Below are 14,678 nucleotides of genomic sequence, written 5' to 3'. Positions count from 1 at the left end.
AGGACCCTTAGTGTTTTTTAACATGGTTGTTAAGAAGTGGGCAGCCACCGGTGTCCTTAATAACCAGTGAATAGCAGGTTATAAAGGAGCGGGTGGCCACAGTGTCCTTAACCGATGTTTTATCAGCTGTCAGCGGGTTTTCTAATCATACCAAGCCCTTCGGGCCTGGTACAGTTTTTAAGGGAAACCCCACACCAAACATTAAATGAACAAAAAATAAAAAAACATAGCGTGGGGTTCCAAAGGCCAAAGTTGTGGGGAAGAGACCCTTTTCCTCATCAACAAGAGACAAGGTGCTTGGGGGGGGGGAGCCCTCCTACAAAAGCACCCCCCTGATGTTGAAGGCACGTGGGCTAGTATGGCTGAGGTGACTCTCACTCGCCCACACATTTTTATTTTACTTAAGGGTGAGGTTCCCTTTCAAATCTCTACAAAAAGTTTTTTTTTATGTCATCATTCTTTTGTTTACATTCAGCTGTCAGCTGGGAATCTCACTGATAGCTGATGAGTCATAGGTTGTTAAGGAACGTGGCATCCGCCTGCTCCTTAACAACTCGCTACTCACTGCCGGCACAAAAATGCTAAATATGAGCGTTTTTGAATCCAGCATTTTTCTGTTTTTTTTTTTAAGCTCCTAGTGTGCATGGAGCCAAAATGTAGCAGAAAGGTATATACCCTATTGCTCAGATCTGACACCTTTCAGAGTTCTGCACTACAATTCTGACAAGTCACACACTAGGGTTGATTTACTAAAACTGGAGAGTGCAAAATCTACACAGAAACCAATCAGCTTCCATTTTTTGTCATCAAAGCTTAATTGAACACGTTGATGTTAGAAGCTGATTGGCTACCAGCTACACTAGATTTTGCACTCTCTAGTTTTAGTAAATCAACTCCACTTTGTCCACTCAGCTGCGTTTATGCCCCAAGCAGAAACATTCTTTGTTCACTAATGCCTAAATCCTCATTACATACATTATTCCCTTACTAGTGTTTAAATCACTAGATCATGTTGCCCCGCTGATAGGACCAGTTGTACTGCCCTGTTGTACTGGGCCCAGATCACATCAGCTAAACGGGAGCCCAGGGAAACTTGATTGTTCATTTCTTCCTAAATGAATACATTGATTTTGCTAGACCACACTCCCACTCCTACTTGTTTACCAGAGCTTAAGTTACATTTCCCTGGCCCCAATCAGTTTAACAGAGGGGCCTGGGAAGTGGGAGTCCCCCCCGCCCCATTTTCGGGGCACAGGGGGGTAAAGTCAGCATCGCCGTTTTTCGAGGCACCCCGGGGGTGGGGTGTGAGGGGGGTTGGGGGGGTCCTGTCAGGAAGACTGTATAGGACCCCATCATCTCTAATAGCAACCCTGAGCTCCCATATCACAGCTCTCCCAATACTGCTGCAGTAGGCTCTCTCAAAGATCTACTGTTTTAAATGCAGCTATTCTTCTGATACTGTTTGAGTAGATTCTCTTTCATGTCTCCCTTTCCACTGTTTTAAGGCAGCTTTTCTGCCACTTTTCTTAACAATTTGTTCTCTTCATCTCAATCCTGCAATAAAGTCCACTTCAATCCTAACCTGCAATAAAGTCCACTGCATTCAGCACTGTACTCTCTCAGATCCCCTGTTTTATGCTGTGCTTTACTTAATTTGGACCCTCTGACAGCTGCATTTGTACTCCTATCTTTCTAACCAACCCATGATAATAGTTGCCCAATTCCTACTCGCCTATATTCTATTCCCTTTCCAAGTCTTTCTCCTCCAAACAATCCACAACTTCTCTTCTCTCTATTTTTCACCCACTCCCCTTCATCTCCCCACTTGGTCCATGATCAGCTTAAACAGCGCCTCCTATATTTTTCCTTCAAGGTCTAAAATCAGCTCCCAACTCTACCTTCCCTGCTGCATTTCCACAATCAGCTGCCAATCATCCTCCACCTCTATGATCGCCATCCAGTAACCCCCCCTTTGCATTCCTGATTTAGCCCGTAAACAGCCGCTTTTCCGGCTTCTCGATCATTCCCCTGGTCCATGACCATTTGCCATTCTGTCTCCTCACTCTCCCCCTGTATAATCTATGATCAGCTTTGATTCAATTATTAAGTGCCCATTCTGACCACCCACTCTGCATCCTAATACTACACCCCTATATTACAGACAGATTTCACTCGCTCTCTCTCCCCATAACCAGTTCAGGAAAGCCAAAACGCTTAATAAAATAGAACTGCCCAGTGCTCTGTGAAACCACAGACAAGCGCTGTTCTTTCTCATTTTTATATTTTTGGCACACTTAGTAAGTGTCCAGCTAAAATATTGTCTGCACAATAATGCATACAAATGTGTTGTAAAAAAAGAAAAAAAAAAAGTGTAACTCATTCATGAAAAGGCATATTATGATTCAAAATCTAATAAGAATCAGATGGTTTGAACGGGCATCTGTTATTGCCAAGTAAGAGAATGCAGTTCAAAGCTAAGCACTAGCTTAAAAAGCAACAGAATACAGCAATGGTGGTGCTCACCTGTTGAAGATGGCCTCTCCTCCCACACTCTGTTGGTTAAAGGAGTTTTCCTGTTACAGTCACCTTCTGAGTGTACTGACGATGCAGAGGGAGGACGTTCTCCAGAGGACTGCCCCAGGGCAGGTGATTTTGTTTTCCGGCTGTTTGGCCTTGATATTTTCGGCTTTCCTCCACTACCTGCAATTTTTAAAAAGACAGCCTCAAAGTACTGTTAAACTCCCCTAATCCCATGGAAATAAAGGATTCTGAACAAGTCTGCAAAAGCCATCATTTATAAAAGCCATAGGAATAGTAACAGTAATACTGGACTCTAAGGATTCTATTACAAGTTAATTTCCTCCTTGTTGCTCCTTCCTTGTCCTGGCTTACACACCCCTTGCATCACAAAATAGACTAACAGCAAAGTCACAAATGAAAAGAAAATAACCAGTACAAGCCCAGTAAAATGTAAGGATACCAATAAAAACTGGTAGGTCTTAAGTTACTAAAATTCCGGCCTAAATACTATTTAATAGTAAGGGCCAATTTGCACTATGTGCGGTGACAGATGTTTTACCACAGTATAAAATGTCCGTCACCGCAGAGACACACAGGAAACAGTTGTTTCCTATGTTTTCCATTAACACTGCAAAGCAGTATAGTGCTGCTCTGCAATGTGGTACGATAAAAGGCAGACATGCTGCATTTTATCGCAGCTCAACGACCAGAATCGCTCTGCAATGTCAGGCAGCGTGACTTTGCAGTGAATGCAGTGTATGAAGCATAACGCTTGTTCAAATAAAAAACAAGCAACAGAATCAACTTTTCTTGGCATGGCACTAAATCGGCACATGCCCGAGAACACCCTAGGGTTGCATATTCTGAGGCCGCGTACACACGGGCGGATTGTCTGCCCAACTTAGTCCGCTGAACCGTGTTTCAGCGGACAATCCGCTCGTGTGTGGGCTTCAGCGGACTTTTTCAGCGGACAGTCCGACGGACTTTGTCTTTCGGAATTTCCGTAATTTTGTCCGCTGAAACTTGGTTTTGTCCGTCCAAACTTGGTTTCAGCGGACAGTCCGCTCGTGTGTAGGCAAGTTGAACGGACTAAGTATGGCGCATGCTCAGAAAGGGTTTACACGGCCGAAGGTTGCATTGCAGTGTATTGGACGTCGTTTTTCTAGTCCCGTCGTACGTGCTGTACACGTCATCGCGCACGTTTTCAGCGGACTGTCTGTTCATCGTGTGTGGTCAAGTCCGTTCATTCAAAAGTTGAACGGACTGTCTGTCGGATTGTCTGACGAACTTAGTTGGGCGGACAATCCGCCCGTGTGTACGCGGCCTGAGTAGGATTTCAAAAGCAGAGGAAAAAAATATGTGCACGTGTTCATACAGACATCTCCAAGCACATGCTTTTTCCGAGAAAACCAATCGCGATAGGACAATTTATTCAAATATTGCTAAACACCTCTATGCCTGAAATGTGTTTTAGCATGTGAAGTCAATTCAGTAAGCTGTATGTTATTTTATCTCACAATACTGCAAGTTTTTCATTAATACATTAAAGTATGTGCACCCCTGTGCCTTTGGCCATACTTGTCTTGTGGGTCACATGGGTGCACTTACTTTTGCACTCATGTGACTCATAATTAGTTGGCAGTGGGCTAAAGCCTGGTGTTAGTTGGAGGTCACAGAGCTGGTTCAGGCTCTGGAAGGAACCCAACAATAATGTTGAGATCTACTCAGATGCCTTACTGGCAGATGGGGCAATGCTGAGAGCCTGAGCCAGCTGTTCCCACCCCTTCCTCAGCCCGGCATTCCAGTGAGTGCTGGAGGGGAAGAGTGGAGTGACTGACAGTCACCGCTCTCTGCTCAGAGCAGACCGAGAACTGAGCGATCATGTGATTACTCATTTCTCAGCCTTGGAGCCAGCATATTACAGTTGCATCAGACTAATGCTATAGCCATATAGGTAAGTATGTATGTTTGCTTTTTTTATTTTTTGTTTCCCACACTTCTTCTTTAAATTCACACAGATATCGCATAGGTGTATATTGCTTTTTATAGTTGTTTAACATTAAATTGAATGTGTTTTTTTGGTTTTGTGCAAGCAACCTTATTTTTATCTCAAGAGAGTCTCTTTTTCTCTTTACCACTAATTAGAGATGCTCACCATAAATTATTACCCTGCATCTAGTATATTTGCTAGATCAGCCACTAATTTGCTGTCTAAATCTTGGTAACCATAGCTATGGGTAAGGATTCTGTCACTGCCCATAACACCATGGCTCAGGGTGTGTAATACCCTTTCTGCTTAGACAGTGGTCACCAGTACTGCTCTCAGAGTTTCCCTTAATTTCTGTTGTGGCAGTTTATAATTCTGGATTTTCACTTTCAGTGACAATGACAATTACAGTGACAATGAGGGCAAATCTCCCTAGCGGGCACAGAGATTGCATTTAAAAGCTGAAAGGGGGTTCTAACCCCTTACTACTGTATCCAAAAGTAAAAAAAAAAATTTGCTTGGGCTTTAGGTGTATTTTAATTTGCCATGCAAGTGTTTTTAATCCTAAAAGTGTACTATACTGAAGTGTCTTTACTCTGGTGCCTTGACTTCCGATTTAATGTCATCCAGATGCTGTACATATTTTACGTGGAAAAACATATGTAACAAATTTTGAATACCAAAAACACAAAAATAAATATATCTTCCTTGCAAAAATTTTAATGATTCTTCACATATGTAAATACCATACCTGTATGCTACTTAAGTTCCCACAGACGTCTGGCCAAAAAAACTCCAGTACTTAGCTCTGGCCCCGCCCTTTCACTAGCACAGCTGGAGTGTCCTAGCTGCAGTTTTTTGTCATCTACCAGGGCCCCTTAACTACATATGCTATTTTTAAAGAACAAAGAAAGGAATAACGCAAGCAATAAAAGCAATGGAGAGGTAGGAAACCAGCACCTAGAAATGGTAATGGCAATATACATACTAATAAACCACTTGGTTAGATAAATCAAATATAGTGTACAAGTCCATATAATGTCTCCTCGAGCCAGGGGATGGGCTAGTAGCAGATCGAGAGAACCAATAAGCTCAAATTCACTCTGACGCACACATGCATAAGGAGGCAAAGGATGCAAATCAACAGCCTTTGTAGAACAGGCAAGGAAACGGACTCCAATTACCATGCCTCTTTCTCAAGCTAACAACTGAGGCTTAACAAAGAGGTGGAGCCTTGAACCAGATCACCATGGAGTTAGACTTATTCTCTGTGTAATCCAGAAGTTGTATAGTTTTGTTCTGTGGAGTGGTTGGTGTTCGTCAGCTCCATCCAAGTGTACTTGCTGCAGCGGGGCTAACCTCCAGTGGCGTTTCTTTGAGCGGTCCTGTACTCCTTTCTCCCGATTGGACACAAGAATGGAAGCTGGATTGTGTTCATCCATTCAGTACTTCCTCCCCAAGCACACACATCCACTTGCATCTAAAATCTACTATTATGGTTGTCAATGTATATGGCATACTGGTAACTGAAGTCCCTGTTTCCTTGGCTATTCAACAGAGGCTGCCGGGTTGTATCCTTCAGCTCCTTACACAGGTGTATATCAGATTTGAGTGAATTTGTGCTTATTGGTTCTCTTTGTCTACTGTTAGTCCATCCACCAGCTCCAGGAGACATTATACAAGTAAACTATATTTGATTTAGGTTGTCTTATCGCCATTTAGAAGCTTAATGTTAGAACGTAGAAGGGAATATACCACTATGTTGTTATTCCTGTAAGCTCAAAGAGTTAATACAAGGTATAATAAAACACTAGGTCAAGAGAATTGACAGTAGTCAAAAAATGCAACGAACACTCAGGCTTTGAAATATAAACCCCATTCCATTATTTGCTTTTGCCCCATAATAAAAAGCAAACAGTGGAATACAAAGTACCAGAGAAAATAAGGCAGGCAATGCTTTATAGTTTGTACTGTTACGAGAGACTGGCAAGTGTGGATAGAAAAAGAACACCAAGGAGGCAGAAGAATAAGAAAGTTAAGAGACATCAGGAAAGCCCAAAAGTAAGAAATGAAAAGCAGCAGCAGACCTGGCAAAGACCGCATGTCGTCATTCCGTCCATCAGCAGCTGTTATGGAGATAGCAGAGGGCAGACTTGCGTTGGCATTCAAAGGGTTAAAAGCATTGGTATTGAGGGCTGAGCGGTCTTCCCACTGCTCATCATATTTACCCATTAGGGCCTTCCTAATTATGGCCTCCAACCCAATGTTGCTGCCGGAGCTCTCCTGCACAGACTGTGGCCTGCAACTGATTGGTCCTACAGGGAAAACAAGAGAAATTCAAAAGATACTATTATTATTTAAAGCGTTCCTGTCACAGGACTTAGAAATCGGTGCCCTACACATCAAAGACATTCTCATGGCACAGTCAGTATTGTTTATTTTTATGTAAAACTTTGCAGTTTATGCGAAAACCACTACATTACCGATGCTTTGTGCAAAATTAATTAAAATGTACTCACTTCTAGAAAGACATGTGTGGCAATGCAGCATGATAAAACTAATTCCATGGATGATGCGCAATAAGGTTAGGGTACTGATAAGTTGCCTGTTAGATTATATGAGCCCTTTAAGATGTCTTAATTTCTTAAAAATGTGTTTGTCATTAATTTACTAGTAATTGATTTGGGGCTCTGGTTAATTTAAAGTATATTAATATATTTAAATATATATATATATATATATATATATATATATATATATATATATATATATATATATATATATATAGCGCTAGCAACTCCTGTGGCAAATAAGGGACCAAGCAGCTAACCTAATGTTTGAGCACGACAGACATGAATCAAGTGCACTAAATAAAGGTAGTTCTACACCCCAAAACGTAGCACATTATTAGATAAAAAGTGACAAGTTCAAGCATAAGTAATCATCATAGAGTGTGTACTCAAACATGAGTGCATCACTATGCTCCCACGCATTAATATAATTAATAAAAAAGCCAATAACCCAATATAAATTCCAGTGTGATAGTGATTAACACTACTCCTTAAAATGCAGTGCTCCACTTGTGAAATTGTCCATGATTCCACCATACAAAGAACACTTGCTAGCAGCTTACCAGAACACCATGACCTTCTAAGCATGAGTGGTCATGGTAAGCATGCGTAGAAGCTGAAGATGTTAGCGTCTGACAAAACGCGTATGTAAGTGGTGTTAATCACGTTCACACTGGCATTTATATTGTGTTAATGGAACTTTTTTCACTAATTATATTATTGAGTGGAAGCATAGTGACGCACTTCTGTTTGAGTATATGCTCTATGAGGATTACTTGCATGAATTTGTTTGTTGTCACTTATCTATCTTGGGTAATCACTGGGAGAGCACAATAGCTCAGCGGGAGGGATTCCCATGGTTGCAGGAAAGAAATTTGCTCCATCTATGGCTGGCTTAACAGTTGAATTGGACACAAATGACACAATCAGATCTAAACATTTCCAAAAAAATTATTGGTAAGTAATTGCAGCTAGCAAATATTTACAAAAAAATAATTAAAAATACTACCTGATCCCGTAATTGCTGGCATGTTAAATATTTCTGTTCCCGGTTGCCCAATGTCTGAAAAATCAATTAAGAAAACACAAATCTAAATTACAGTAAAATACAAAACCTTTATATCCTTTGTAAAACATCAAGTTATATCAAGCATTGGGGTTCAGTAAATAAAAGACAGCAATTATCCAGACTGGAGAAAAAAAAATAAATGTGATGCCGTCTGTTTATCCAAGAAACTTTGTCCAAGAAACTTTTTTCCATCTCTTAACTACAGAAAATTACGTTATCAGTGAATCCAGTTTTGAACTTGTTTTGTTTAATCACTTTAACTTCATCTGAACGATTTTTTCGCTCACTGCCAGAAAACAGTCCCACAGGAATTGAGCCTAGCAAGCATATCAGATGAACCATTAGTCCCATAGATCAAACAGCAGAGCTCTGCCTTTCAACATCAGATTTTCTGGTGCTGTAGAGCACTTCACGATGCTGAAAGAGATGATGTGGTGGTAATATGTTGTCCCACAGTCATGACAAAGCATTGCCTGTCAGTTCAGTTACCAGGTAAACTGAACAAATTACATTTTAGCAGTGAAAATACACCTTAAAAATACAGAACTTTCTCTGTGATATGCTGTGCCCTGACAAGCTAGAAGGTAAAACCTCGAAAGACAGTAGATTTGTAAAGGAGCAAACTCTTCTGATCTTGTCCCAAGCAAATTTTCAAACCACTCCCTCCCCAAAAAATCTAAACTTCTTCCATGTGAAAAAACAAATGTGGAAACTCTTACTATACTCTGGCTCATTCCTGTTGGCTGTACTAAGCTTTTTAATGATTTCTTGTTTCTTGGATTTAACCATAGCAGAGGTGCTCTCAGTCAGCTTACTGAAGAACGCCGGGGGTTGTGCGCTGTTCCCTGGGGATTTCGAACCCATTCTGTAGAGAAAGAGAAGAACATAGACCTTTACAAAACCTAATGACAAGTCTCTAGCAGTTACAGCTTACTTGAATGAGCAGTCTACCTTAAAGCGGATATTTCAATTTTGGGTAGAATCACTGTTGCAAATTTCCCATTAAAAAATAAAAGAGTTGCCAGCTCTAGCCCCCTTCCACAGCCATAATGAGGGAGTATTCTTTATTTTAATATACGGAAATTGTAGGCATAGGATCGAGAAAATTGAGTACTGTCCATGATACTTTTTTTATTTGTACTAACATACAATTTTTCAGGACAAGCTTTCGGGGTATGTCCTCTCTTCAAGGTCCAAGCAGTACTAATTCACAAAAACTGTAGCAGAATGTTAAAATGTAAAAAAACAAAACAAACAGGAAATAAAATACGGCTACAATCGCCTCAGGCATAGGATTGAAATTCCAGGGGGTGGTGGGGATTGGAGAGCCAATAACTGTGGTGTCAGATTCTTGCCAGATTCTCCTTTAAAGGCACAATATATATTTTTTTGAATAAAACCCATGGCCCTTTTAAAGGTCAAAGTAATTTGAACTGGAATAGGTTTGGAAATGAAATAATAATAAAAAACCTACATGACTGCATTTAGTACGTAAAAAAAATAAAAACTTGGAGATACTTTGGCACAATACATAAATAAACTAAACCCTGGGAATTCATTATGCCACTGTGTACCTAAGGCACCACTCAGAGTATAAAATGAGTTATGGGTCTTTTGCGGATGGTTTTCATTTACAGAAATGGGGAAGGCATGACACTTCTTTGATGCAGCAGTGCTTTGTGGGACTACAAATCCAAGCAATGCAACCACTGGCACTATCTAATAAGCAGTTATCAAACAGGTGTGAACTGAAATTTCTCATGATATGCAAGTATACAGGGTATACTAGGCTGCAGTCTATCATTTTTATTTAATTTTTTTTATTTTTAGGGGGGGTGACATTTAAGAATAACTGGACATTAGATAAGCATTTACTATGTTTGGAGGATTCATACAGCCACTATATTCTTTAGCTGGCTAGGTCCTAGTTTGAAGATCACACTCTCCTTAATTTAATCAAGTGGGGATCTCTCATCCAAGGCATTGCCAAAAGATAAGAAATCGTGGGGCGGTTTAGACCAATGGGGGCAAAACCAGTGGTCCATGGATCACTGATGGTCCATGAGAAAATGTGATACCCCTGGTGGTCCCTAGGGGCATCAACATTGTGGCGGATGTATACCCCCCAGTGTTGTTTTCAGTGTTCTCAATGCGTGCTGACAGTTGATACCCGATGCCTCCTCTGTAGTTCCAGCTCCTATGAACTCAGAGGGAGGCACTGGGAGTAGTAGGAGGGGACTTCAAATGGCAGCGCTGATCACAGACTGTGGGAGAGAGCACAAAGCTCAAGCACATGGCTGGATAAGTCTGATCCAATGATGAGTCTAAGGCAGTAGTGTTATGCAGAGTATGGTGGTGGTGGTGGTGGTGGTGGTGGTGGTGGGGGGGGGGGGGGGGGGGGGTGCAGAGAGATCCATAGCACTGCGTGTATAAGGCAGCAGTGTGATCCAGGGCAAGAGAGGCAAGAGGCTGCAGAATTGTATGTAGAAGGCATGTAGAACTCATGTTCGTGGTCCATGGGATTCAAAATTGAGAGTTGAGTGGTCCGAAAGGCTGGCGACCAATCGTTTCGACTACCCTGTGCACCCATAACTGAAATATCAGTTTTTGGCAGGACTGAACCTTTAAAAGTAATCTGGATATTGACAAGATTAGATATACAGGCACAATCCAATTGCAGTTCAGTATCTGTACCAGCCAGCACACAAGAACTTGATCGCTTGTGCTGGCTTATCAGGTGGAAAACAATAGTAATGGGACATAGTCCTCTAACCTTTCCATTTACTATTCCTCCTGATAAGCTTCAGTCAGTGATTGTAATACAATCATAGACATTAGACTTTCACCCAACCAGGTGAGAATAAAACACTGTCACCCTGTCATCTAATGTCTACAAGCATTTTACTCATTTAATTGTTACTTCAGTGAATATTTAAAAAAAAAAAAGATTTTTTTTTGGCCCATTTCTAAGCCTTTAGAAATTAGGAGAGAGTACAGAAATGTCTACCAGGACTGAATTGCAATTGTAAAAAAAGCAGACCACAGATAATGGTAAGATGGGGTTAAAAAAAGAGAGACAGAGAGAGGTCCATCTACCCATTGTTCTGTCAATCTATCATACATTTCTGCATTAACGTTCTATACTTACAATACCCTCAGCATGCACTGAAAATTGGCAGGTCAGTATGCAGACATAGTTAATGCAGTTTGAATTCTAAATCATAGGAAAGTCACACAATATAGAAATTTTGCTTTTAGGAACTCGTGGAATAAAGAAAAAAGTTTATTAAATTTGAAACAAAGAATTATATTTGTTTGAGGCAAGGCAACATTGTTGAATTATATCAGTTTAATGTTTTTTTTCTCACTAAAAGCAAGTCATCTATTTGAATACACGAGATGATGTACAACAACATTAGACCCACCTACATCTCCCATATTAGTAGTTGCTGCCTAACAGTGTGCAGTTAGCAGAAAATATATTTTAGCAAATAGCAACTGGAAAAGCATTTGGAGGGCAGCGTGTGCCTGGATACTGATGGAAAAAAAAAAAAAAAAAAGGCTGGCATGCTGTAAGAGTGCTTTACCTTGGTTCTGTTTGCTCTCCCTCTCTATATAAAGTTGGATATGTAGAGCTTCTAGCATACTCTGGCTGTCCCATGCCCTCTGGTGGAGAAATGGGGTCGATACCATCTTCTGATCCACTCAGCGCAGAAACTTTGTTTTGATCTGGTGATCTAAGGATCAACGAAGCTAAAGTTCATCTACTGTGCAAAGGAGTTTTAAAGAGCTCCTCCACTTACAAATAGAAAGTGGAAAACCTGTTGGTATGTTCCCTCCTCACCTGGATTCTCCTGATCACCTGTTAGAACAGTGCCCTGAACAATGTTAACAATAGGGCTCATGAGTCTGTGTTAAAGAGATGCAACTTCGAGTGGTGGTAGCCTTTAACCAATTTAAATAGCCGATTAGCAGCAAAATCCCACCCTGACAGCAGGAGGATGCACCTCAGATTTTCTACTTCATATTTAAAAGTTGAAAACATTCAAACTACACTTAAGGTGGTAGTATACTCCGCATTTTGATTTTAACCTACAGGTAAGCTTATAATAAAAGCTTACAGTGGGTATAGAAAAGAATCAACCCCTTTAAAATAATCACGTTGTTGCTTTTCAGCCGGAAATTAAGACAGACACACTTTTTGTTTTATCCAGCTGTATTTATAACATGTGAAAGATAGATCACCATGTTAGAAAAAATAAAATAATCAATCACAGAGTTGGAAAAAAGGATCTGCCCCTTTCAAAAATGATTTGTAAACTCATTGGGTGTAGCTAATCACCTTCTCAATACCACACAAAGCCACTTGACTCAACTAATCAGCAGAGCAGGAAAATCTTTCCTGGAGCATTTCAGTCCCTGGTAGAGCAACTGAAGCCAACAATCAGGAAGGAAAAAGGGAAGCACCACCAAGTGCAGTATCACAAATAGAATTGAATACAAATGGTTAAAAACACTCACAGGATTGGAATGAATAGATTGCTTGTCACAACAATCCGGATGTCCACCATAGATCCTCTGTCCTGCAGGCGCCGCCGGGATCTGGTCCATGGTGGATGAAAGTAGGGGGAATGGATCCTCTGGTAGACCGGGAGTGCACACCGACCTGCACTGGACACTCCCGCGTCACCAGGAAGGAAGAGGGGAGGCTGGACTTGACTGGGATAACAGACAGATGACAGGCTACGCGCTTGGAGCTCACTGCTCCTTCAGAGGCCTTTGAAGGTGCAGTGAGCTCTGAGCATGTAGGCGGTCATCTGTTTGTTATCCCAGTCAAGTCCAGCCTCCTCTCTTCCTTCCTGGTGACGTCACGTCCACCGATTTTTCCAGCGCGTGTTGGCATGCACTCCCTGTCTACCACAGAGGGTCCATCCCCCCTACTTTCATCCACCGTGGACCAGATCTCGATGGCACCTGCAGGACAGAGGATCTAGGGTGGACATGCGCATTCTTGTGACAAGCGATCTATTTATTCCAATCCTGTGAATGTTTTTAACCATTTGTATTAAATTCTATTTGTGATACTGCACTTGGTGGCACTTCTCTTTTTCCTTCCTTCTTGTATCCAGCAGAGCTGGCCATACTCTGAGGACAGCAGCCTAAAGTGCTTCACATACAGCCCTCAATTTATTTTATTTCATCATAAAGACTATTACAGCTTCCAGTGCTGAAGAATGGCAAGAAAAAAAAGCCACTCCTCAAGAAAGGCCACGTGCCATCACCACTGAGCTTTGCCACAATGCACCTTGAAGATTCTGAGGTCACATGGAAAAGGGTGTTATGGTCAGATGAGACTAAAATTGAATTATTTGGCCTCAACACCAAATAATATGCCTAGCAGAAATCCAATACAGCTCGCCATCCAAATAACACCATTCCTACAGTAAAGCATGGAGGTGGTAATATCCTCTGATGGGGGCGTTACTCTGCAGCAGGGACTGGAGTACTTGTCAAAATAGAAGGAAAAATAGATGGGGCAAACTACCGTCAAGTGTGTGAGGAAAATGTGCTGCCCCCTGCCTGAAAGTTGTCAATGGGAAGAAGGTTTACCTTCTAACATGACAATGCCCCAAAGCACACAGCAAAAATTACAACACAGTGGTTGAAGCAGAAAAAGGTGAATGTCCTTGCATAGCTTAGTCAGAACCCCATTGAAAATCTGTGGAATTACTTTAATACTGCAGTCCACAAAAGGTCACAATCAAATTTAACTTGAGCAGTTCTGCAAAGAAAAGTGGGCAAATAAGTCTAGATGTGCAAAGTTAGTAGAGACATATCCCAACAGACTAAAGGCTGCAATTAAAGCAAAAGGTGGTTTAACAAAATACTAACACAAGGGGGGGTGATAGCTGTATTTGTAGTGCAGAGTTGGAACAGGGAAGTAAATACAGATGGATAAAACAAAAAGGATCTGTCTTCATTTCAGGCTGCAAAGCAACAAAATGTGATTATTTTCTATACCCACTGTACCTGTAGGTTAAATGAATATCTCCTAAACGTGCATAGTTTAGGAGATATTTGCTTGGTTGGCAGCAAGTGACGTCACTGACACATGCACTCTGAAGGAATGGCATACCTGCGCCGTTCCTTCAGAACTCTGCACCATGGTGGATATCAGGTCAACGCGGTTTGACCATTCAAGTGGCTGCAGGCCACTTACCCAGAAGGAAGACTGGATGAAGATGGAATGCAGCAGTGACAGTGTGCTACTGGAGGGCTTTGTTTCAAGGCAAGGATTTCATACTAGCACATTATGCCTTTACCTTGCAGTGAGAATTTTTTTTTTGTTTCAGAGTTTACTATCGCTTTATCAGGGTCATACTAAAATACTCCAAGACAGCAATACAGCTGGAAGACACAGCAGTGTAAACACTGATGTGTGCATCAGCAAAGAAAGGTGAAACTATTACAGCTGGAATAAAGATTAAACCTCCCTTTTAGTAGCCGCCAGTTCTAAACACAAGACTCTTTC

The 14,678-nt window shown here is 41.3% G+C and overlaps 1 protein-coding gene across 18 annotated transcripts in view; it reads right to left on the bottom strand.

The window, feature by feature from the left end:
• NCOR2 (nuclear receptor corepressor 2) overlaps window positions 1-14,678 on the bottom strand; it is a 640,543-nt gene that overhangs the window by 16,118 nt on the left and 609,747 nt on the right. For 12 of the 18 annotated variants that reach the window (XM_077461835.1, XM_077461842.1, XM_077461827.1 and 9 more), the window contains 5 exons: window positions 11,734-11,883; window positions 8,866-9,011; window positions 8,087-8,140; window positions 6,595-6,822; window positions 2,524-2,700 (listed from right to left, as the gene is read on the bottom strand). In XM_077461835.1, coding sequence (XP_077317961.1) covers window positions 2,524-2,700; window positions 6,595-6,822; window positions 8,087-8,140; window positions 8,866-9,011; window positions 11,734-11,883 — 755 coding nt within the window. The remainder of the gene's footprint in view (window positions 1-2,523; window positions 2,701-6,594; window positions 6,823-8,086; window positions 8,141-8,865; window positions 9,012-11,733; window positions 11,884-14,678) is intronic. The other 6 variants (XM_077461839.1, XM_077461846.1, XM_077461845.1 and 3 more) reach the window with 4 other exon arrangements.

Source organism: Lithobates pipiens, unplaced genomic scaffold, assembly GCF_037356315.1.
Source record: "Lithobates pipiens isolate NorthernLeopardFrog02 unplaced genomic scaffold, aLitPip1_a1.2 Scaffold_3, whole genome shotgun sequence".
In the NCBI taxonomy this organism is placed as follows: domain Eukaryota; kingdom Metazoa; phylum Chordata; class Amphibia; order Anura; family Ranidae; genus Lithobates; species Lithobates pipiens.
This window is presented reverse-complemented; position numbering and strand designations above follow the sequence as displayed.